At 43.6% G+C, this 24605-nt stretch overlaps 1 protein-coding gene across 3 annotated transcripts in view; it reads right to left on the minus strand.

The window, feature by feature from the left end:
* The window catches only part of LOC105490064 (von Willebrand factor A domain containing 3B), a 248703-nt gene that overhangs the window by 20182 nt on the left and 203916 nt on the right, over window positions 1-24605 (minus strand). For 2 of the 3 annotated variants that reach the window (XM_071077305.1, XM_071077304.1), the window contains exons 23-25: window positions 10162-10290; window positions 9200-9311; window positions 1832-1956 (exon numbers count right to left, since the gene is read on the minus strand). In XM_071077305.1, coding sequence (XP_070933406.1) covers window positions 1832-1956; window positions 9200-9311; window positions 10162-10290 — 366 coding nt within the window. The remainder of the gene's footprint in view (window positions 1-1831; window positions 1957-9199; window positions 9312-10161; window positions 10291-24605) is intronic. The other variant, XR_011612122.1, reaches the window with a different exon arrangement.

The raw sequence follows: 24605 nt of genomic DNA on the forward strand, positions 1-24605 counted from the left end.
GTATTTTTTTCTCAGTTAAGAAAGAGTTCCAAGATCCTCTGGGCTCATTGGGCCACGTCTGGAATTTTGTGATCAGTTTGGGAAGCCCCGTTGTAGTAGGACTTCACCAACTGACAAGGGGCCAGGGGTCAGCCAGCAAGATGGTGAGGGTTCTGGAAACCACACCCTGAAGAGACTAGTTGAAAGAACCTGGGGTGTTTGTCATGCAAAGATCCTCAACAGTGTCCTCATCTGCCAGAAGGGCTGTCACCAAGACTAGAAAGGGAGAGGTTTGTTTAATGTCGCTCTAAAGCACACACCCAGAATCCATGGGTAGAAGTCACAAATGGAGAATTTGCAGGAGAAAAAGTATCTTGTGGAGGGACATGCGGAGGCTGCGGGCCCTCGTGCATCGTCAGGGGACGACAGCACGGTTGCGTGCCAGGGCTCTGACTTGGAAGCAGCAACAGGCCCGAGGATAAATTCTCCAATTCCCCCTCCAGCGCTTCTCCTCCAGGCTCACAATGGGCAAGACACAGCAGCAGGGTGCTCTGCAAGGATTTCCCTCTACTCCTGGGCCTTGAAGCTGGAATTAGGACCGTGGCAAAAGGATGAGCCAGACACGGCACAGCTTTTATGAGTTTGTGACCAGATGAGAACACATTAGTCTGGCTCATCCGAGGCAGGAGAACAGGGTCTGGAGTCAAGGAACTTAAGGTCAATTCGTGCTGACTTTCTAAGGCTGAATCAAGGGAAGCACCAAGTCTGGGGCAGGGAATCTGGGGCCCATTCATGATAATTTCCTAAAGTTAAATCAAAGGGAAAACATCTGGATCTGGGGCAGGGAACCTAAGACCAATCACCACGAACTTCCTAAAGCTAAACCAAAAGGAAAAACCCCATCACCCGGCGACGGGTAGCAAAGGATCAAAGGCCAGTCTCCCTGCAACCCTCCCCTTCCACCCCGGCTCAGAGGGAAAGGGAGTGTGCCTTGGATTGCCCAGAGGCCAAGCAGGGGCCATCCCTTCATCTGCACAGGGGCCAATTCACCTCAGCCTTTAATTAGCCACAGACCAAATCCTTCGTCCAGAAAAGCGGTAGTCCACAGGGACCTCAAAAGGAGTATTTAAAACCCAGAAATCTTTGTAACGGCGCCCTTGTGTCTCTTGCAGCCCATTCCCACTCTGTGGAGTGCTTTCTCACTTTAATAAATCCCTGCTTTCGCTGCTTCATTCCTGTGTTCCATTCCTCTGTTACTTTATTTGTGCATATTGTTTAATTCTTTGTTCAAAACACCAAGGACCTGGACAACTCATACTCACAGCCTTTCTTCCAGTAACACATGTGTGGAATGCACATTTGGGGTAACTGTGCATTACGACATCACCGTCTGACATCGGCTGATTACAGTGCCAAGGAAAATGCTACCTCTGCCCTTGTTATTATGTAATAGAATGGAATGGAATGCAGTGGAGTGGCATGGCATGGCATGGAATAGTATAGAATAGAATGTTTTGCAGTAAAAAGTGTCCACAATACTGGCAGCTACAGCAATGCCCTTTCCCCAACCTCTACTGTCTTGTAGAGGGACAAGGACCTCAAGGTGCAATGCAAACAAACCTGTGTAGCCCTGAGCTACATAACAAGGAGTTGGCAGGTCAGCGGCACGAGCAAAGAAATCGCCAGGCGACGGGTCCCAGAACAGGGGCCGTGGTTCTTCCTGCCCAAACACACCCTCCCTGCAGGAGCCCGTGGAGGTTCAGCAAAGGGCCAAACAGTGGCCTGGGCGTTCTCGATTATCCAGAACTCTGTGGATGGTGAAAGGGGCCAGAACACATCAGGGACTGGGTACCTGGAGCAGTGGGCAGGGCATGGCGCCCCCCACAGGCATGATGAAGGAGGTGGACACGACCTTGGTGTCTCCATACCTGAAGCCCACCAGTGCTTGGGTGCGGCTCACACACTTCTTCACAACCCCTGCAAGGAATCAAAGAAAACATAAAATGTAAAGACAAATAACATCCCTTCCCACAGGCTTGTGCCATCTTTCCGGCCACACTGAGTTATAACACTTTGCCTGTTTAAATCAGTGTGCCCCTGTGATTTCTCCAGCAGATAATGTTGGGTACCACAGGATGCCTACTGGGTTGACCAACTCAAAATGGTGATGCACATGCCTGGTCTGGGCACCCGCTGAGATGAGAACTGGCGAGAATGGACGAGATCTGTTCATCCTGCACCATCGGCCTCCGTCCTGACAGGAACATGCATCCTGGAAATAAAGATCCTCTTCCCAAACACCTCCTACCACCTGATATTTTCATTTACTTTAGCCCTATTTTCTTCCATAATACTTAAAGATAGAAAATACATGTTGTTAATTAAATTGTGAAAGTATAAAGGAAATATAAACTCCTATCCAAATCGGCTTTTCATCTGACTAGACTGAACATAATCGGCTTCCCCAAAATGTGCAGCGGAAAGGAACAAAGAAAAAAGAAGTAAGGCTGGACGTGGTGGCTCACGCCTGTAATCCCATAACCTTGGGAGGTTGAGGCAGGTGGATCACCTGAGGTCAGGAGTTCGAGACCAGCCTGGCCAACATGGTGAAACCCTGTCTCTACAAAAAATACAAAAATTAGCCGCGTGTGATGGTGCATGCCTATAATCCTAGCTACTCAGGAGGCTGAGGCACAAGAATCGCTTGAACCTGGGAGAAGGTTGCAGTGAGCTGAGATTGCATCATTGCACTCCAGCCTGGGCGACAAGAGCGAAATTATGTCTAAAAAAAAAAAAAAAAAAAAAAAAAAAAAGAAAGAAAGAAAAGAAAAGAAAAAAGACATAAGAAGTTTCTTTTTTAGTTATACTGAAGGAGTGCATGATAGATACATAAGGTTGGTGTAAAAGTAGTTGTGGTTTTTGCCATTAAAAAAAATGACCGAAACCACAATTACTTTTGCACCAGCCTAATATATACACATATATATATACACACATACATATATTATTTAATTATATAATAATTTTGTTATACCTTTCAATATAATTATTAGAATAGATTATCATTCTAGGAAAAGAAAATACCTGTGTTAAGATGCACATTTTTTGTCATTTATCTGACTTGAAATTTATCTTCCCATTAAAAAGGGATTCTGAACATTAAGGGGGAGATGATGACGTTGGACACCTCCCCTGGCAGTATCAGCTGCTCACGGGCCCTGATGGAGATAGAAATGAGCGTGGGCATCCTGGGTTCCCCAGCACGTGCTGCAGCGGCTCCCCGGTCCCGGCTCACCTGCCTGCTGAGCAAAGCCCTGTGTCCTCTCATGGGGCAAAGAGACAGCTGCTGATTTTCATCTCGATCCATGTGTCTTGTTTTAAATGGCCAAAGGAATGAATTTTTTTTGCAAAATATGCACACTCAGGCCAGCTTACCATTGTGTGTTTTCTGATCGGACTGAAATGTTTAATTTGGGTTTTGAAATATTTACACATTATTCACACATTTTCTACCATAAACTGGCTTTACCCTTTTAATCAGAAAAATAAATACTACCTTTTAGAAACAATTTCTATTCTGGAAACAAGAGCCGCTCCTGATTGAGAATCAGGGAACTTGTCTCCTGCCACGCACTGTGTGCCCCACGTTCCTCCCACGGCCCCGGGGAAGGGTCTGGGCTGCCACCACAGCCACATTGGCCCATGTGACTCTCTTCAAATCCTCAGCCTTTGGGACTTAGCAGTATCCAGGATCAAAACTGCTAGGCAGCTTTTCAGTTGTTTGCCTAAATTGAGAAGTTGTGACAGAGACTGTGTAGCCAACAAAGCCTAAACCATTGATCACTGACTTTCTTCTTTGGACCTAAACTTTTTGGACCCTTATGATGACTTATTTTTAGTTCCTTTAATTCAGCTTCCTTCTCTGTAAAATCTCTGTAGATGTGAGTCTTTGTTCATCTCCAGAAATGAGCACAGTTTCTTATGGTCTGTCTTCAATCTGGCCTCGCGGGCCCTGCACTCTGGGCAGCTGGAGGGCCCAGGACTGGCCTGTCCCACTACTGCTAAGCCTCTGTACCTGCTCCTTCTCCATCTAATTAAGGGATTGCTACCATTTCTTGTGTCCTGATTCAAGATCAGCTCCAATTTTTGGCTTGCCTTACCCTGTAGTTTCTCTCTGTCTTCAGCCTTGAGAGGTGAGGCTGTGTCTCCCAGCTCTGAAATCTCTTGGACCTGCTTGAGGTCCTGGGCTCTGGATGCTGGCCAAGCTGAAGAGCCTCCACTGCCTCCCCTCTTTCTCTGGGTGGCGGCTGGCGGGCCCAGAGCCTCCCTGGGGATGAGCTGGCTCCCTGCCTCAGTCAGGGTTGTCCTATATTCAGCTGGAGGAAGGGCCTGTGTTCCTACAGAGGCCTTCAGCAAAAATGCTGCGGGTGCTCAGGGCTCAGAGAATTGATGTCACAATCTGAGTAAACAGTGGAAGTCAGTTTGTGTGGTGAAAGATGCATGAATGGTTCTGAACCTTTGCTCCAAACAGATTTTCTCAGGCTGGAGACTGGATTTTTTTTTTTTTAAACCTTTTTTTTTAGAACTTTCTGATATATAAAGCCCGGCTTGAATTCCATCTCTTCAAAAAGGCTTTCGCTCTGCTCCAGCCACAGCGTCCCTCCAGCGGCCCACTCCTGGGCAGTGTCATCCTTCACCGTCCTTGTGTCCGCTCCTCCTTCCAGTCTTGGAGGTTTCCTTTCTACCCGCCGTGCGGACTGTTGCTGCTTTGACTTGCTGTGAGAAGTTCTCAGCTGCCGTGAAACGGAAAGCAGCTCCCCGTCCCCAGGAGAGGAGGCAGTGTTTATCCCTACTCCTAGGAGGAGCTCTCACATGGGACGAAGAAAAACTCTTTACGTGGAATCAGCAAAGGGCTGTACATCATCACATTTAATCTACACAGCAACTTACGAACGGTTTCATTGTTTTAAATCCCACTGGAGAAGACAGGGACGCTGAGGTGCAGGGAAACAAAGTGACTGCAGTCGGGTGGCCAGCAGAGGCAAGAGGCAGAATTCAAATACATGAAAACACAGGATTTTTTGACCTGAGCTCATTACACTTGAGGAAGCGTTCCGTTTTGTCCCCCTTTCCTTCATGATAACTTGTCCTTATGGCATAGTGCAGAAATCACCGGGGATTTCCCGAAGTAAAATGCTGCTTCTCACAGAACCACAGGAAGGATGACCCAATTTCCACAGATAATGATTTCAAACAAGGGTTGAAAATGTGTCTTCCTCCTTGTCTTTCGGCATCCAGATAAGCCAGGCTATCGCTCTGTACAACACAGTCATTTCCTCAACTGGATCACCCACACTGACCCCTGGAATAACGCTGGCCACAGGGAAATCCCCACCGCAATCCCAACGACGGTGGCAACAGCCCGCCCGGCCAGCTCTGCTTCCGCGTGGACCTGGCTTCATGTAGTGGACACCACAATCCAGTGACTCCAATCTTGCCTTCTGCTGAGGTGCATTTTAAAGTGAGCTGTTTTTTACTAAAAATGTTTAGGAGGTTTTGAACAATAGTTATCAGAAAAGGAGCCACCAAGGACGTCATGCCTGTGCTCTGCAAAATTCTTTTTGGCCTTCTTTTTTTTTTTTTTTTTTCCGTGAGGGAAAATAGTGCCTCACAGTGAACGGATGATCTAAATTAACATCACCAGTGAGGGCAGGTGAGCATCACGTGCCTCTAGACTGGATGACCCAGGGGGCCATGACATACTTAGGTAGTATCCTGACAGGGAATGATAACCTGAATCTAATCTAACCCAAATTGAGGGACATTCTATAAAATAACTGGCCTTATGCTTAAATAATGTCACTATCATGAAAGATAATAGGAAAGGCTAAAGAATGGTTCTAGATCAAAGAAGGCTAGAGACATGTCCACTAAATGCAATACATGATTCTGGGCTGAGACCTGTCCTGGAGAAAATAAGTGTGTTAAAGGTCATTACTGGGACAATTAACAAAATCAAAATATACAGATTAAATAAAAGTACTATAATAATGTTACAGTTTTTGAATTTTCTAACTTTATTGTGGTTATATTAAGAGATTATTCTTACTCTTAATACACACTGATGTGTTAAGGGATAAAGTAACATGATAAATGTTGCCTAATTTCTAAGAGTTCAGAAAAAATAAGATGTGTGTATGTATGTGTGAAGACAGAGAATAAAATAATATATGTGATAAAATATGACCAAATGTTAAAAATTGGCAAATCTGGGTAAAGAGTATACTGGGGTTCTCTGTGTTATTCTTGCGACTTTTCTGAATGTTTGAATTTTTAATAAAAAACAACCATGAAAGTAAAGTTATTCCCAATTAAGGAAAAGATCAGGTGACTGGGGAGAGAGGGCACAAAAACTAGGCTCATGGAGATAACCCAGGCTGAGTCAAAGTTAGTTTACTACTTAGACACTAAGCAAAATTACCGATTATATGACTGAATTCAAATATTTCCTTCAAGTTCATTTATTGAAGTTTAATTACACTGCAAATTAAAAATTCCTGCTTAGTCAGATCCCATGCGGCTGTTGGGAGTATAGTATGTACTTTCTGCCTCTAACTGCACATTAAAAAAATTTCTGTTGTGGCCTCAGGCATTGCACATGGTCATGGTATTAGCCCTGTCTCCTCTACTCCCCCCGGTAGGTCTTTAGAATTTTCTCATCACACAAGCATGGTGCTGGGTAGAAATTTGAGCCATTCTACATTTCTCTGGGGCCTTAGCCAGCAAAGTGACACCAAGCCCCTAACCCAACCATTTAGAATACAGTCTGTTTTAGGATTTTAGCATTTTCTATTCTCTTTTTTTTTTTTTTTTGGAGACAGAGTCTCACTCTGTTGCCCAGGCTAGAGTGTAGTGGCAAGATCTCAGCTCACTGCAACCTCCATCTCCTGGGTTCAAGTGATCTCCTGCCTCAGCCTCCCGAATAGCTGTGATTACAGGTGCCCACCACCACATCCGGCTAATTCTGTATTTTCAGTAGAAACGGGGCTTCACCATGTTGGTCAGGCTGGTCTCGAACTCTCGACCTCAGGTGATCTGCCCGCCTTGGCCTCCCAAAGTGCTGAGATTACAGGCATGAGCCACCGCACCTGGCCTCACTTTTAGCATTTTCATTCGACTACCAGTTTAACCATAAAACCCTTTCCAAGGCTCAAATTCAGAAAATCAAAATTTCGCAAGCAGGGGTAGCCTTCTACAATCACCTCTTAGAAAATCTGCACCGCAGAGAAATGAAAGATTCCCAGCCCTTGTTGTAAAGAAGCGTATCACGCCTTAGCCTACGTGCTCATCCCAAGTGCTGGGATCCACATTTACTCTCGTTCAGGCAACTCCCAAGCACATTTGTCACATTCAAATAACCTGTCCCGTTGTCAGTTGTACATATGTGCCTGCTGGAAACCAAAAATCCTGCTGAAGTACTTTTTTCCCACCTAAAGTATTATTCAATTAAATTTAAATAATAATTATTCTTTTAACTGTTGATAGATAGATCATGCCTATGAAAGGCCAGCTACGTATCTGCAATGTAATCTTTTTTTTTTTGAGACAGAGTCTCACTTGGTCGCCTAGGCTGGAGTGCAGTGGCGTGATCTCACTGCAACCTCTGCCTCCCAGGTTCAAGCGATTCTCCTGGCTCAGTCTCCCAAGTAGCTGGGATTACTGGTGCCCGGCTAATTTTTTTTTTTTTTTAAAGTAGAGATGAGGTTTCACCACATTGGCCAGGCTGGTCTTGAACTCCTGACCTCAAGTGATCCTCCAGCCTCGGCCTCCCAAAGTGCTGGGATTACAGGTGTGACCCACCACACCAACCCTGCAACGTAATCATTTTGCCTGACAGAGCTTCCTCAAGGTTTTCTCCCAGTTCCCTTTTCCCTACGGACCCTTCCCATGATTTCATTCATGACTTTTGTGGTTATGTCTCCCAAATCTCTATCTCCAGACTCTAGACCCACATCTCCAATTGCTTCTCTGACATCTGCCTCTGGGCATCTTGCAGGCACCTGCAATTCGTCATGTCGCAGACACATCTCATTGTCTTTCTGTCCACACCACCACCTCCTGTAGGTACCACTATCTATCTACTGCCCCAAGCCAGGGGCCAGAGAGACACCCTAACCCCTTGGCATCCAGTCTTCACACAGCAGTGGGAGCCAGCTTTCGAAAACTTCAAATGTGATTGTGTTTCTCACTGCTTTAAATGTGGCTCTCATTGCCCTGACGCTAAAGTGCAAATCCTCAATATGACCCTTTATGCATAGCCCTATGCTTATCTCTCTGAAGAGGTTTACTATTTCCACCCTTCCTTCTCATTTTAAGTTCCAGCCAGAATCAATTTTATTTCTCCAGATATAGATGTTTTTCTTCGTTTCTAAGTCTTCACACATATTATTGTCACCATCCATGAAACTCTCTTCATACCTCCACCCCCTGCTGAATTGCAACTGGCTGATTCCTTCAGGGACCACTCCCCCAGGAAGTCTGGGGCAAACCTCTGAGGCCCAGCTATCCCGGTCTCATGGCCCTTCCTCCAACACACATGTGCACTCCACTCTGAGGCCTGGGCACCGCTGTTGTTCCTGCTTAGAACTCTCTTCCCCAGATAATCTCATGGCTTGCCCCACCTCTTTTAAGTCCTTATTCATATGTCACCTTCCCCAGGAGCTCTTCATTAACCACCAGATATAGAATCACAACCCTCACCCCGACATTCTCAACCCCATTTGTGGCTTGATTTTTCTCTATGGCACTGTATCTGACATATCACATATTTTATCTGTTTATTTCATTGCTTGTCTGTCTCCTTTAAGATGTAATCTCCAAAAAGCAAGAATGTTCATCTGTTTGCTCATACTATTAGACCAGTACTTTCAAAATATTACATACATACAATACAGTAGATGGGTAATAAAAATTTATTTACTAAAAAATGAGAAATTAAAATAAGTGCATTTTTTTTCTGGCTACTTTTTTGGGGGACCAAATATGCTCATTTCATAAGCTGGCCAGAGATATTTCACTTCTCTTCTCTGTGAAAAGTGGACTAGCTCAGGCCAGCTCGTGAAATGTCAGTGTTCTAGCAAAAGAACAGGTTGAAACTTCTTTTCCCCAATATCAAATTATTTAACAAAAGCTTCACAAAATTAAAAAAAAAAAAACCTACCTGGAAAATAAAAGCCATTTTCATCACATCTTGCAATAACCTTCTGTCCTTTGAGGGGATCGGGTCTTTTTGATTTGGTTTTCTTTGTTGGATTTCCTTGCAATTTCTGTTGCTGAAAAAGACAAAACAGGAATAATTGATGAGAAAAACTGAATGCAGATGGTGAAAATGATAGATACTGGTTAGCCTAGTGATATGGTTTGGCTCTGCATCCCCACCCAAATCTCATGTTGAATTATAAGTTCCAATGTTGGAGGTGGGGCCTGGTGGGAGGTGGTTGGATCATGGGGGTGATTTAGCACCATTCCCCTAGTGCTGTTCTTGTGATAAAGTTATCAAAAGATCTGGTTGTTTGAAAGTGTGTGGCCCCTCCCCTTTCACTCTCTCATGCTGGCCATGTGAAGATGTGCTTGCTTCCCCTTTGCCTTCTGCCATGATTGTAAGTTTCCTATGGCGTCCCCAGTTGTGCCTCCTGTACAGCCTATGAACTGAGAGTCAATTAAACCTCTTTTCTTCATAAATTACCCAGTCTCAGGTAGTTCTTTATAGCAATGTAGAAGAAGCAGACTAATATACCTGAAATTTTCTACTGAGAACCACATTACAGAAGAATTACAGAATATTCCTTTACTATATACTCCCTTTGGAGCCCTTTCTGCTTTATGTTAATTAAATGTTACTATTTTGGCAAGGGCAATATCTGCCCTCCACAACTTTTATACTTTAGCTCAAGGTACAAGGAGAACTGGATGAATAATTGAAGAAAAGGTAAATAAAGAAAAATTATATATACAACTAGAATTCCTGAGAGCAAAGACTACACCAGCACCATGACCAGCACTGCTGCCTTCCTAGAACAGTGAAAGGTAAAGGGGCCCTTCAACAGAAGAGTCCACTAACAACTTTGAGAGAGACAAGCATTGAAACATAGTGCTTTACAGAAATTCAATATCCCAGCCTACCTCTTCAGGACAAAGGAGAACCTTTATGATCGCTGACTTGCAAAGAGGAAAGAAGTCCATGGGCTGAGATTGGCTAATAAATGAATTATCCTCATTCCTTCTATCTCCTGGTTGATGCAACAGTGGATGCTAGAAGTCGGTGGGTCAGAGCTTTCAAAGTTCTGAGAGAAAATAACTTTCATTCTAGAATTCTAAACCCAGGCAAACTATCAATCAAATGGAGAAACAAAGACATTTCTAGTCATATCCCTAGGTAGAAACTTTCCCTTCCCATACATCCTACATTAGGAAGTTACTTGAAAATGTGCTTTTCCAGTAAGAATGACATGTCTGCACAAGTCACAGACAGCAGGAGGTCTCCCAGGAAAAAAAAGGACTTAGAAATCTTGGAAATATATGCATACATATATACAAGCATGCATATATATATCTAACATATGCAAGAATAATGATTCAAACAAGTAACATAATTTTAAATACTGAGCGAGAAAACGTAAAGAAATCCTTTTGCTTGACGCTATTAACATTCTTCAATTGGCCAGCGTATCACATAGGACCTTAAGGAAGGCATATACTCCTGAACTGTGACTTGTCCCAGTATTGAACAATATTTATCCAATCAGAATAGTACAAATACTTTTTTGTGTTCTTTTAAATGAAAAATTTTAAACATGTACTGGGAACCTTTGGAAGGAGTACAGCATTGACAACACGATGGTTTAAGTGTAGCTCTTGAAAGGTTGGAATGAAAGGGGAAAGAAAAAGCATAGATATTACCACCATGTGAACTCAGGAATTGAAGAAGTTATGCAACTTGATAGATCAAGAAGTAGAGGCTTATGTATATTAAATAAAATGTTACAAATGCAGCCAATAGAATAAAAGATAATGTAAATATCCAATATTAGGGGCGGGAGACAAAGAGGGAAGGGATGAGAGTAAAATTATAATTTTTTTCATGTAGTGGAATAAAAAGTTTAAATATAACAAATCATAAAATAGACAACTATATGAAACATGTACTTTGATAAAAATTAATAATTAATCTGGAAATCTCACAGAGGAAAGAGAGGGAGAAGAGAATGCCTTTATTTTCTATATGAATGAATCAAAGTCCTGGACTACCCCTAAGGTACACATGTGCAGAAAACACTCAAAGCAGCACAGCAAAGGCTTTGAGAACTGAACTACAGTGTAAACCATTGCCCAAGTCCCAGATTACCAGTATAAACCTTGAGGGATGCATGCAGGCTTAAGCTGTGAATAGCACAGCCTTCTAAAAGTGAACTGACATGGAAACCACTGCCCACAGATGGGAAGGCAGAGCTTGTGGTCTAAACCTAACCAAGTCTGATGGAAAAAAATTAAATCTCCTTCAGAGAATTTAAACAGGATCCAGAATCTTAAAACATAATATTCAAAATATTCAAAATGTCCATTATACAATAAAAAAAAATTCAACAAACAAAAAAGCAAGCAAATATGACCAATTCTCAAGGTAAAAGGCAATCAATAGAGTCCCAAATTGGGAAGACTCAGATATTGGAATGATCAGATAAAGACCTTAAATTAGCAATTAGAACCATAGTCTATGAGATAAAGGGTAAATACTCTTGAAATAAATGGCAAGGTAGTTTTTTGTTTCAGCAGAGAAATAGAAACTATTAAATAAAAATGGAAATTTCTGAAGTGAAATATATAATGTCTGGAAGGACTCAGTAGCAGAAATGATAGAATTGATATAACAGAAGAAAGAGACAGTGCACTCTAAGACAAAACAATAGAATGTATCCGATTGGAAGAATGCAGAGGAAAAGGATCTTTAAAAATGAACAAGGTCCTTTTCCTGCTACAGATAATTTCTTCAAAGACCAGTTCAGTTATAAACCTTTCTGGAATGATGTCACCCCCAGGAAATTTCAGAAAAAGAAAGGAAAAGATTGTTTTGTTATTTCCAAATGGCACTGCATGAATCAAAGTTGGAGTGAATGTCATGGCTATGTCTACTACATGCAGAAACTATTAGCATCATTTTGACTTGTAAGGTACAACTCTAAAGTTTCATTTTTTAATGTTTGATGACTGTTAATAGAAATATCCAATCCCCATTCATCTCTCCCTCCAAAATCCCCCGTAGCCTTTATTCCATCATCCAGAATAGTCGTTGTTTTTAATTCCCAATCAATTTGAGGACAAATGTTCTTGTAAAATATATTAAAATGAATTACTAGAAAAATGAAATAACATAGCAGAGAAAGAGCTTGAGTTCTAAGTAAAATCTATTTAAGGATTCTGAAAAGCAAACATGTAATGGTAAAAGGGTTGGGAAAGAAGACAAGAACTCAAAGTACCACCAAGCTAGTGGTGGGTAATTTACCATTTGTTCCCTCTATTGTCTCCTGGCCTGGTCCAAAACCCAGAAGTAGGCACAAGGGTCCAGACAGAGAGAGCGGTAGGAGAATCCTAGAGTTCTAGCTTAATAAACGGAAAAAGGAAATCCTAACACTCAGAAAGAATACAAAAATTGTCCCCTCTTTTTATTCTCCATTCTCACACCTCAGTCATCAAGCAATCCTGTGGCATGCAGCAATGTTTTGAGCCCAAAACTCTGAAGGAGGCTAAATCTTCTTGTCTGATTAGTGGCATTGTGATTTTGAGAAGGTGGAGTGAAATCTCATTGTTCTCTCTCTCTCTCCCTTTCACTCTCCACCCTCTGTTTGGCTCCAGATGCAAACACAATAAATAGAAGCCACTGAGCTGGGTATACATTAATAAGCCCAGATTTCTGGCTGGAGAACTGAAAAGAGTGGCCATAGGGAACTAGAAATTACTGGCAAGATCATTGATATAGAAAAGAGAAGGGGAAGCACTAACCCAACACCAAACCAGACAAATCCATCACAAGAAAAGGACCCTACAGACCTATATTCCCCATGAATGTAGATGCAAAATCCATAAGAAAATAGAGCAAATGAATCTAGTAACATATAAGAAGGATTATATACAATGGCCAAGTCGGATTTGTCCCTGGAATGCAACACTGGTTTAACACCCATATTAATAGAACAAAAGATAACAATTAATGTAATATACCATATTAATAGGATAAAGGATAAAACCATATGGCTATTTCAATGCATGGAGAAAAAGTATTTGACAAAAATCCAACACACTTTTATGATAAAAACTCAACAAGCCAGGCATAGAAGAAAACATTCTCAATTTGAGAAAAGACATCTATGAAAAGCCTACAGTAAATATGATACCCAATTTAGAAAAACTAGATGACTTGCCCTTAAGATCAGAAACAAAGTAAGGCACTCTCACCACTTCTATTCGACATTGTATTTGAGGTTCTAGCCAGTACAATCAGGCAAAAATAAATAAATAAATGTCTCCAGATTGGAACAAGTAAAACTATCTTTATTCATAAATGACATGATTGTATATGCGAAACCTCTAGGGAATTCACCCAAAAACTGCTAGAATTAATTAACAAGTTCAGCAAGGTGTCATGCTACAAGATAAATGTACCAATAAAATCAACTGTGTTTCTATGTATTAGCAATGAACACTCTGAAAATGAAATTAAGGAAAAAATTAATTTATAATAGCATCAAAAAAGAATACATTTAGGAACAAATTTATCAAAATAAGTGGAAGACTTATACACTCAAAACTAAAAAATATCATTGAGAGAAATCAAAGATCTAATAAGTAGAGTGACATACCATGTTCATGGATTGGAAGACTTGATATTATTAAGATAGCCATTTGTTTCAAACTGATATATAGACATTATAATTTATATTAAAATCCCAGAAAGTTTTTTGTTTGCTTGTTTTTGGATTTTCTTTTTTTTGTTGCTGCAGAAATTGAGAAGTTGAATCTAAAATTTACATATAAATGCAGAGGACCCAGATGATCCCCCAAAAAATGTTGACAAAGAACAAATTTGGAGAACTTGCTTTTTTTTTTTCTTTTGAAACTTACTATACCAACTGTCATCAAGAAATTTTGGTACTGACATAGGATAGCAATATGGATTAGTGAAACAGTACTGAGTCCAGAAATAAATCCTTATAGTCAATTGATTTTTTGACACTTTGGAACAAAGTTTGGCAGTTTCTTAAAAAATTAAACAAACTTACCATATGGCCTGAAATATTGCTACAGTATTAGATACCTCACCAAGAGAAATGAAAACTTATAACCATAAAAAGACCTGTATATGAGGATTCATATCAGCATTATTCATAATAATAAAAGGGGAGAAAGAATTCAAATGTCCATTAACTGGAGAATGAATAAGCAAAATGTGGTATATTCATACAATGGAATAGTATCCAGCCATTTATTTATAAAATGCATAGAAAAGGCAAATATATAGAGACCAATTGATTAGTGGTTATCCAGAGCTGAGAGTGTGAACAGAGAGTGATTGCAAATGGGCATGAGGGATCTTATTAGAAGGAAGATAACGTTCTAAAACTGGATTGTGATGGTAGTTGAAAACTCTTGTCGGTTTTATTAAAGATCATTGAGTTGAAATAGGTAACTTTCTTGGGGGTACAAATTATACTTCTACAAATCTTTTTTTTAAGGTAGAAATGTTTTTGGTTTGCTCTACATAACCACTCACAATATTTTGCATATACTGTAGTGGGCTGAATGACTGAATGAGTACAGGAGCTTCTGAATCCATCTACAAATCAAAAGATAAATCACAGAGGCCTTTTTCTCCAAATTGCTACACTGCTGAAACTGGGGATTTTCCATCCTAGATTTTTACTCATTTTTTTTTCTTTTTTAACCATAAACTTACTGTAATTCTTGAGTCTCTTAAAGAAATTAGTCCTCCATCCCAATTGGAGTGCCTAGCAAAATAATTCTCAAGTGTCTCCTCTTTTCAGACCACCAAATGCTCCTCTTCTCCATGACACAAAGTCCAATATAAAGTGTTTGCCCAGACATTTTAATGCCACCTTTTTGCAGTGATATAGCTATCTAGCTATAGCTATGTATTTGCCGTGCTATAGTTACACCATAAATAAAATATCAATGCATACTTTATGAGTTCATTTGCAGTCCTCCTCTTAAGAAAGTCTCTAATTTATGAGGCAGCTCGCTAAAAAAATTTAAATAATTTCAGGCAGTCTGAACACCATTTGCTCTTGGGTCATTATTCATGTTCAATACAGTTTGGGTCCTGGAAATAAGTGGGCTCATTTCCATGGTGCCCTGATATGACTGGGTTCTGTTGTAGCCATCTATCATTTGGACCTGTGTGGAGATGCTTTTTAGATTCATTAAAATAAGTGGAAATATGGTTTATAACCTCAGAGATGAAAACTTAAGAGCCAGGTACTTAGAAGTGGAGAATAAATAAGCTGAGAGGTTAAGGTCTCTTACAAGGACCGTGGGGAGTCTTCAGACCTGCGTTGCTTGTAGCCTCTGCAGCCACGGACAAAAATGTATGGTGAACAATACTCTTTTGTTTACGATGCTCACATCTAGCCAGATTTTGCTTGGGTCCTTCCCTACTCATGGAATTTGCACACTTGCTGAGGCAATCAGTATCCATCAAAGAGAATTCACCGTCACTGGTGGGTGGTGAATGTCACCTGTTTATTCCCGGGCTTTCACCCAGAAAAGAAACCTAAGCGCTCTTTCTAGCGTGAGGTTCAAAATGGCCTACTGTGGTCTGAAATGACCTCAGAGGAAGGAGCTGGACTAGGAGACAGGAGAAACAGGATTGGGTGCTGCCCACCGGGCTATGTGACTTTGCACAATCTTTTAGCCTTCTTGGGCCTCAGTTTCTGCATATGCAAAGTAAGGGAACAAACTAAATAATCTCTACCACTTCCTAGTTCCCTATTTCTGTCTAGGAGGGTCTAAATCTACACTCTTGGAGAAACTGCTAGGATGTATGTACAAGGCCAGGATGCAAGCCTGCTACCCTTGCTCGCAGCTCCCACAGGATAAGAGAAATGCACCAGCAACAACTGAGTACACGAGTAGCACAGTTTTTCCATCTTCATAATCCAGTGGGATGCCCAAGCACAGCTTCCTACAGTAATTTCTTCAATGGAAGACTGTGTAAAGTGTTCTGATAATGGATAGAATTTAAAGTCTTGAGAACCTGGAGCCTGTCATACTGAATCAACTGTTAACTTGAAAACCTCACTTTTCTATAAGGTTTAAAGCCTTTATGGAAAAGCCACCTTGCTTCAGGTCACCGGTGTTCATGTCAAAGACCAACTGGCTGGGAAGATACTTTGGTCACTGAGACCACCAGACAGTCTCTGTCTCCAGACGAATAAAAACCTGATTCCACAAAGATGTCCACATCGATTCCGGGAAGGCATTTCTCCCCTTTAGATTTCATTAGTATGACAAATCATTTCTGAGAACCTGTGCCTAGATACATTTAAAGTTCCTGTTTAAAATTCTGAGTGAGCAGAGTCACATAATTTATTTAACTAGCCCTCTTTCATCTCTAGATTCCAAATATTGATTCTCTCAATTTCCTAGCCAGAAGTTAACTGAGGAGATTGCTTTCTACATGTTCAGAATCGGTTTAAAGGTATACATCTGGGAGTTCAGTTGCCTAAAATAATCAGGGAAGTCTTTTTTTCTATAGTTGTCACTCACTTCCCAATTCTTCTGATAGAGAATAGCCATTTACTCTGTGAAGAGCTTCCCCCTGCATGGGTGACAGTGAATGGTAGCAATGCTATGGCACTCATTCTTAACACTGCAACTGCCACCGAAGAAAATGTCTTTCTAAATGGTCACAAGTATCACTCCCCTTCAAGTCATTCATACACCTGTCAGTTCACTGGAAAGGACAAGGACAGATACTAAAGAACATTGTAAAAGTAATTCATGTTGGCTGTGAACGGTGGCTCACACCTGTAATCCTAGCACTTTGGGTGACTGAGGCGGGTGAATCCCTTGAGACCAGGAGTTTGAGACCAGCCTGGCCAACATGGCAAAACCCTGTCTCTACTAAAAATACAAAAATTAGCTGGGTGTGGTGCCATGCGCCTGTAATCCCAGTTACTCAGGAGGCGAGGAACGAGAATCACTCAAACCTGGAAGGCGGAAGTTGCAGTGAGCCAAGATCACACCACTGCACTCCAGCCTGGGTGATAGAGTGAGACTTTGTCTCAAAAAAAAAAAAAGTAATTCATGTTTACTCTGCTTTGTTTCCAACTGTTATTACTATTGGCAAGAATTCATTTCTCGTTGATTCCACAGCATGGGGCTTTATGGAAGGAACCATCCACCGCGGCCTACATGATGATTTGGTGATTCATCTGGACCATGGCATAGTCAACTGAACTGCATCACAGATAAAGCACAGTGGTCAGCTTCAATATAATGGTTCATCCCACAGAAACAGAACACAGGCTTCCCAGGATGAGAAGACATCCCACCGGGGCAGCTAGAGGTGCCATCCCTTCAGCCAGAATATTGACAACTTTGTTCCAGAAAGATGACATCCTGCTGGTTTTGAACTTTGCTGAAGACTTTGGGGTGCCGTACAGTTCACATCAAAGAACGCCTCCCAACTCCATTTCTTTTCTGCCATACCTCACCTAAACATGCACACAAAATACACGCCAACTACTGAGGTCTAAAGAGAAACCCACGGGTGATGAAAGTCAGAGGGAATAGAGACAGAGCAGGAAAGGCTAGCTCTCAAATAAATAAGCCAACATATGTTTAGACTCAGGCACACAAGTATAGCCGCATACCAGTTTCAGTGAGGAAGTCCCACGAGCAATGATGCCAGCAGGAGGGATGCTGTGTGCTGAGTAATGTGATTTAGCCTTGTCTACAAAATTCAGATAATCCAATTTACTTCCTTGTCAGATTCAATCGCAGGTGATAGGGACGAGGGTCCCAAATGGTGCCACCCTCTTTTCATTTCGTGACTTAATTTCAAGGTCATGCTCTTGGACATGGCGGTGGAGATAGTGAAATGACTAAATGTTTGATGCTTTAGAATTTTCCACTTCACAAGCAGCATACTTCCACACTGGGTACAGAATGCATTTCTACAAGTTAACCAGAACTAGTCTTTGGCTTAAAACCTTGTTAAAAAAACCCACTACTGAATACTTTTCCTGCCCTGAATTATTGAATTCCAGCACATGCAATCCCCAAATTGTCGTAACAGCAGCTCCAGCATGCTTCTTTGCTCACGTTTGTCCTCGAGGCCATGTAAAGTCTGTCACTGCTCTAATCGAAGGAATGTGTGTAGGTTCAGAGAGGTGCTGACCTTTCCCCTTTCTAGGACACCTAATTATAAGACCGGGACATTTGCAAACTGTGTCTGTGAATAATTCAACTCCCTTTAAAACCTTGGTGTACAGGACAGGGCTAACCTGCAGCGTTTGGAAACTCACTCAGTTCCCGCTCATTTAAATTTAGAGGGATTTCATCCACCAGCAAGTATCCAGACTCTGCATCCCTTTGAAAAATGGACCGGAGAGGCCTGGCACGGTGGCTCACGCCTGTAATCCCAGCACTTTGGGAGGCTGAGGCAGGCAGATCATGAGGTCAGGAGATCGAGACCATCCTGGCTAACATGGTGAAACCCCATCTCTACTAAAAATACAAAAAAATTAGCTGGGCTTGGTGGCGGGTGCCTGTAGTCCCAGCTACTCGGGAGGCTGAGGCAGGAGAATGGTGTGAACCCAGGAGGAGGAGCTTGCAGTGAGCGGAGATGGTGCCACTGCACTCCAGCCTGGGTGACAGAGTGAGATTCAAAAAAAGAAAGAAAAAAGAAAAATGGACTGGAGAGACAATGAGAAAAGAGCTTACAGGAAAATAGAAATCAGGAGTGGCAAACTCCTGCCCAGCGTCTCCGGAGCAGGGAGGAAGTGGCCCATGGTGAATGAGTTGGAAGGCCTCAGTGTGCTTTCCTTCCCAGGGCGTTTGCACTTTAACAGAAGGCAAATATTGTGCCCAAGAAGTGAAGCTCTAAGTGGAATTTCCTGCCTGAGCCCTGAAGAGAAAGCAAAATCTCCTTGTGAACTGCTCTCAAGTACGACACATCCGGGCGGGGGCTCACTGGAAAGCTGGCGGTGCTGCCTGGCCAGCCAAGGCTTAAGGGGGTTTTGATCCCCTTCCCTTCCAGTAGTCTTGGGCACTTAGCCTTGCCTTAAAAACCAAAGGGATGTAGAGGAGTGCTCTGTGAACTTCCCCCCTGCCTCCTCAGGGCATAGTATAACTCTAGAAAACACACAGTGAGTAACACGCATCCCAAAATCCCACCTCCCTCTCCAGGCACTGCTTCCTGAGCCCGGCACAGGCCTGGTGAGCAGTCTGGCCTCAGCCTCATCCCAGCTGGTGGTGCTTTGCGCCATGCGAATGGCTAAGAGGCACAAGAATCAATTCCACAGACGATACCTGAACCAGGAAACATTCCTTCCCCTCCCGGCCCCCAGGGCAGCACCAGGCTGTGGGGAACAGTTAATCACCCTGCAAGCAAAACCTCCAGTCAAACATTAACAGCTACCTCAAAGGCTTTGCTGAAAAGAAACGTGTGTGTGTGTTTTTTTTTCCTCTCTCTTTTTCTTTGTAGCAGCAAAGGAATCTAATAAATATATACAATATTCCAAAAAGAAAAACCAAAAAATCCAAAATGATTTCCCTATCTTGAAAGCAAACCTGCAACAGCATCTCAGGAAATAATCCCTTATTGCTCTTTTAGGAAAAAACATACAAAGAGAGAGAAAACTGAAGTGTGTTGTATATCTAAATCTGAAAATCACCAAAGCTCGGGATTTGTAATTCCATGTTCCTGATACAGTTATTCATCTCCCGCTACTCCGGAGATGAACAAAAGCCACACTTGGGAGCCACTTTTGTGTCACCTGGTAGGAACCACTACCAGCTACCTACTTTATACAAACATCTCCCACGAGACTGTGGTGTGCAAATAAATTCTGAGTCTTTAAGAAAACTTTCCCCTAATTTTAGCTGTCTTGAGGCACGGGCCAAGCTCAGAAGGCAGGAGGAGGCTGGGGTATTGGTGTCCTGCCCACTCCCTGCTCTTTCTCTCTAGGGCTCCAGGAACTCTCTTTCCTTCCCTTGCCCCTTTAAGTCTGGGGGTGATAACAACTTCCTGCTATTGCTTGTCCTGGGGTCCTGTAATATCCCATGGACGGCCTTAGACTGACCTTCACCTCTGTCAAGAATTCCTTCATTAACGTTTCTTCACTAGTACTGAATGAATTGGATTCTGCTCCCTGGGTGGCCCCTGCTAAGCCCTCTGCACTCCGTTTTCTTCCTCCAGACAGGGAGGGCAAATCTGTCCCCAAACTTGTTTAGGGTGCTTGGGTAGAATTCATGACTCGGAACAAAGACAAATGTAGAGGCAGGAGAGTGCTGGCATCTGCCCAGCTGAAATCTCCAGAGAGGAGGGTGCCTTTAGCTTCAGAATGGAAAGACAACCTGGTTGTAAGTTTTTGTCACCTCAGGGATCCCCAGAGTTGACACCCACCTTCCCGTTCCTGAACATCAGGACACGAGACAGAGACTTTTTAGAAAATAGAGTTTGAGGATATTTTCCTCCTCCTTTCAGTTTCCTCCAGTGACTGGCGTTTCTGAGCAGGATTCTCTCCTTAACCCCCATCTAACCCCGAGCTAACCGTGGCACAGTCGTGAAGGCTTCATTTTCTCTTTGTCATCCTCTCACTCCCTCTGGGATTTCAGCTTCACTCTGGCCACACGCCCCAGAGGCCCATCAGGGGTCCCACTTCCAGATGGTAAACTGTCACTGCAGTGCTGTCTGAGGACAGCATGGCCTGAATGTGCACACATCACTTCTGTGTGATGGCAACATCACCAGTGCACCCCCAGACTTCTTAACTTCCTGCCCACTGATATGGACAGGAGGCAGGGAAATACTGGGCAGAAGACCGCGGTCCCGGGTGAGGGCCCCACTCTCAAGCCTGGACCCGAGGCCCAAAGGGAGAACACGCATTTCTGTTTTCCTGCTTGAATGTTGCCTTTTCCAAAACCACCCTCTGCCTGTACTGTCCCCCATCCTGTACCCATAAAAACCCAGGCTCCACTGGCCATGGAGTAGCAGAGAAGAAGAAAAGAGAAGCATCATTGAGCAGCCTGACATCACTGAGAAGCAGCTTGACTTCAGAGGGATGGCTTGATGGCGGGACCTCAGAGAAGAGTGTGGCTGGCGACAGCCAAACCCCAGGGGAAGACCACCTTCCCACTCCATCCCCTTTCTAGCTCTCCATCCTGCTGAGAGTCACGTTCATCAGCAATAAAATCCCCTGCATTTACCATCTGCAATTTGTTCGTGTGACCTGATTCTTCCTGGATGCCGAACAAGAGCTAGGGATACAGAGGGCTGTCCCACCGAGCAGTTAAACACTTAGCTATCTGCGGAGAGCAAAACTAAAGGAGCACGGTTGTAACACACGCCCTCTGGGGCTCCCGGGGTTGCGGGTACTCCCCTAGAAGCTGCCTCGGGGCTGCACAGAGTTCTACCCCTGCCGGCACCCAGACGTACTCGTCCTGGCCCCTGAACCCACTCATCTGTGTGCTCCCTCTCCCGAGAGGGGCTGAGAGCCATGGGCTGAGTAAAAGAGCCACCCTCTTCGCAAGTCCTGCGAAGGGGTCGGGGAAAATTTCCTGTTTCAACATCAGTAGATTTTGTTCCACCGCAGAGCAGTTCATAGCCACTAGGGAGCTCGTCTTCCCCACAGACCTGAATATCAGCAAAACAGACGAAGTTTTTGCTAGTGGAATTAGGAAGGCTGACTAGTCAGGGTGTGATGCCTCCCACCTCCCATTAAAGAGAAAATCTTGTGGACTGTTTAAAAAAAAAAAGTTACAATGCAAGAATGACAATTGGTTCATTTACTATCTGGGACACAGATAACAGCTGTATATATTCTGAGTTTATCTTACATAACTGAAAGACATTTTCCTCTGTCTCCCCAGCTAACATCTTCCTGCATGTATAGTGTCAAAGTCACAACCCAACAGAATATTCTCAATGGCAAATAATTTCTGTTCTCTTCCTTCTCCAATTCCATCTCATCCAGCCTCACCCATGCCTGCCTCCCTATGTGCATTTACCTAAAGCTCTCTTTCTCCTGGAGCAGAGCACTCAGCTCCCCACCCTGAAGGTGGGGCTCCAGCTTCCTTGCCAGTCACGGCTTTGAGAAGGAAACGTGTGCAGTCAGTGGTGTGGGTAAGTTTCCACGGCCTCCTTCAGGGCTGCTTTCAGCTTAAAAATATTTTCTACCTCCAAATTTTCCAAAGCAGTCAAGGTTATGGGTGAGAGAGCCTTTTTGATCTTTCTGGGCCAAAGGATTTGCCCTGGAGAACAATCCTTATTTATTCAGAAAATGTTGGAGGACAGCACAGCTGGGCTGCCCTAGACCAGGCTCCCAAGGAAGATTAATTATAATCCACAGATGCCCCCCGGCAACTTCCCCTACCTTTCAGCTCTGAGGGCTCTGGATTGGCCAGTGAGGGTGAAATCTGCAATTAGAGTGACATGAGGGGTGCTAGGGAGGGGAGTTTTCAAAGGGAATTTAAAATTTCAGACTTGAGATTTCTCTTGTCATTACGGAGTCAGTGAGCCAAGTGCCCATCTCCAGGGACACCACGAAGCAGGTGGACTATGGAAACAGGCGGAAACCATTACACAGTCAAGCATGGAATGTGCCCAGCGCAGGATGCTAGGCAGAGCAGGTGGGAAGAATGGCTTTCACTTTAGGTCTGATCTGGAGCCAGCCAGGAACTGCGCGTGGAAGCTGGAGCATAAAAAGCAGGCACAGGCTCCCTGGACACAGCACGTGTTGCCGTGTCTCCTTCCCACCTCTGGTTCTTACTGACAGAAAAATCATGAAGCTGCCCCAAACTTAGGAATCGGCAAGGCAGCTATGCTGGGTGTCAACCCTGCTCCAGAGGAGGGTATCAGAACGCCCTGGTCATCCAGACTCCATCACACACCCTGCAGCAGGCCAGATGCAGTGGCCACAGCCCTCTGGATACACGTGGGCAGCCCCCTCCGAATGGTCTCATCCCCATTTTGTTGCTTATCAGTCAGCTCATGGGGGGGCTTAATGATGAACAGAGGGGTTCTTTCACGGCAATTTATACTCATCTTTCAAAAGCTTTGGCCCTTGCTAAAAGAATTTAAAATGAGACTCTATTTACATATGAATCAGGAAAAATGACTTGCATCTATGATGCAGTTTTCACCACAGGATCTCAGAAGACCTTGAAACCCGGAGCTTCGCACACCAAAGCTTGAGTCCTGTTAGTGGGTCACAGAATTCAATCTGTGGGGTGTGATCATAACGGCATTTTGGACTCTCAGAATCTATCACACATGGAAAGGAGAATTATCATCGCAAGAAAACAACATTCAAAATCTTCCACTGCAGAGGGCCGTGCCACGAGTAGAAAGAACTCTGAGGGGAAGTCACCAGATGTGGCCTCTCCCGCAGTTACCTAGGGACATTTATTCTGGAGCATGGGTGTTCCCCTAACAGACAAGAGCGGCTTTCGACAGCCTGGGTGAGGACAAGGCAGTGAGGGGACAGTCTTAGCCCCTGACCAAGAGGCAGCAGCAGACCCAGTGATACCACTACACAAACGAAACGCCTTCTCGCGCACTAGCTCACCTGGCGTTCCCACCCCCTTTCTCCCTGCCTTCCCATTGAAGATCTGGAAGCAAAACTCTTCACTTCTTAAACGAACTTCCTCCACTTCTACCCACCCTTCTACCCCCTGCAAACTGGCCTCTGCCCCCACCATTCCACTGGCGTTATTCTCGCCAACCTCACTAATGCACTTTCTCTTGGCCAGTCAAATGGCTTTCAGACATCATTCTGCATGGCTTTCCAAAACTCCTTGATAATAACTTTAGCAGTGGAAAGAGCCATCACTGATAATGTATGTTGTGTGCATTCACTGCTGAGCACCTGGTGCTGCACACTCTCCTAGGTGTATGAAGTATGTGGTCTCACAACCTTCTTTTAGGCCAGTGCTTTAATTTTTGTATTTGGAGTCAGGTGGACCGGAATGCAAATCTCGGCACTGCCATCTTCCAGCTGTGTGACGCCACTCAGGCCTTCTAAGCTGAGTTCCTGCCTCTTGTCCTTGGCTCTCTACCCCGGGCCTCCTGCTTCTCTAACTTATCCACCTTGGTCCCTTCTACTATCTCCTCCTCCTCTCCTAGCACCTGAAATGACCTCCAAATCTATCCCCTTAACTCTGGCCACTCTTCTAAACTCCAGACGTGCGGCTGTTTACTGGCCTCTCTCACCTGAGTGTCCCACGGATATCTAAGAATCAGGAGTGCTGAAAGTGAACTACCTTTCTCTGAAAATCTGCTCTTTCTCTCACGGTGCCTCTTCTGTGTTTGTTCTTTCATTTATTCACTG

The sequence above is a fragment of the Macaca nemestrina genome, chromosome 13 (genome assembly GCF_043159975.1).
Source record: "Macaca nemestrina isolate mMacNem1 chromosome 13, mMacNem.hap1, whole genome shotgun sequence".
In the NCBI taxonomy this organism is placed as follows: Eukaryota; Metazoa; Chordata; class Mammalia; order Primates; family Cercopithecidae; genus Macaca; species Macaca nemestrina.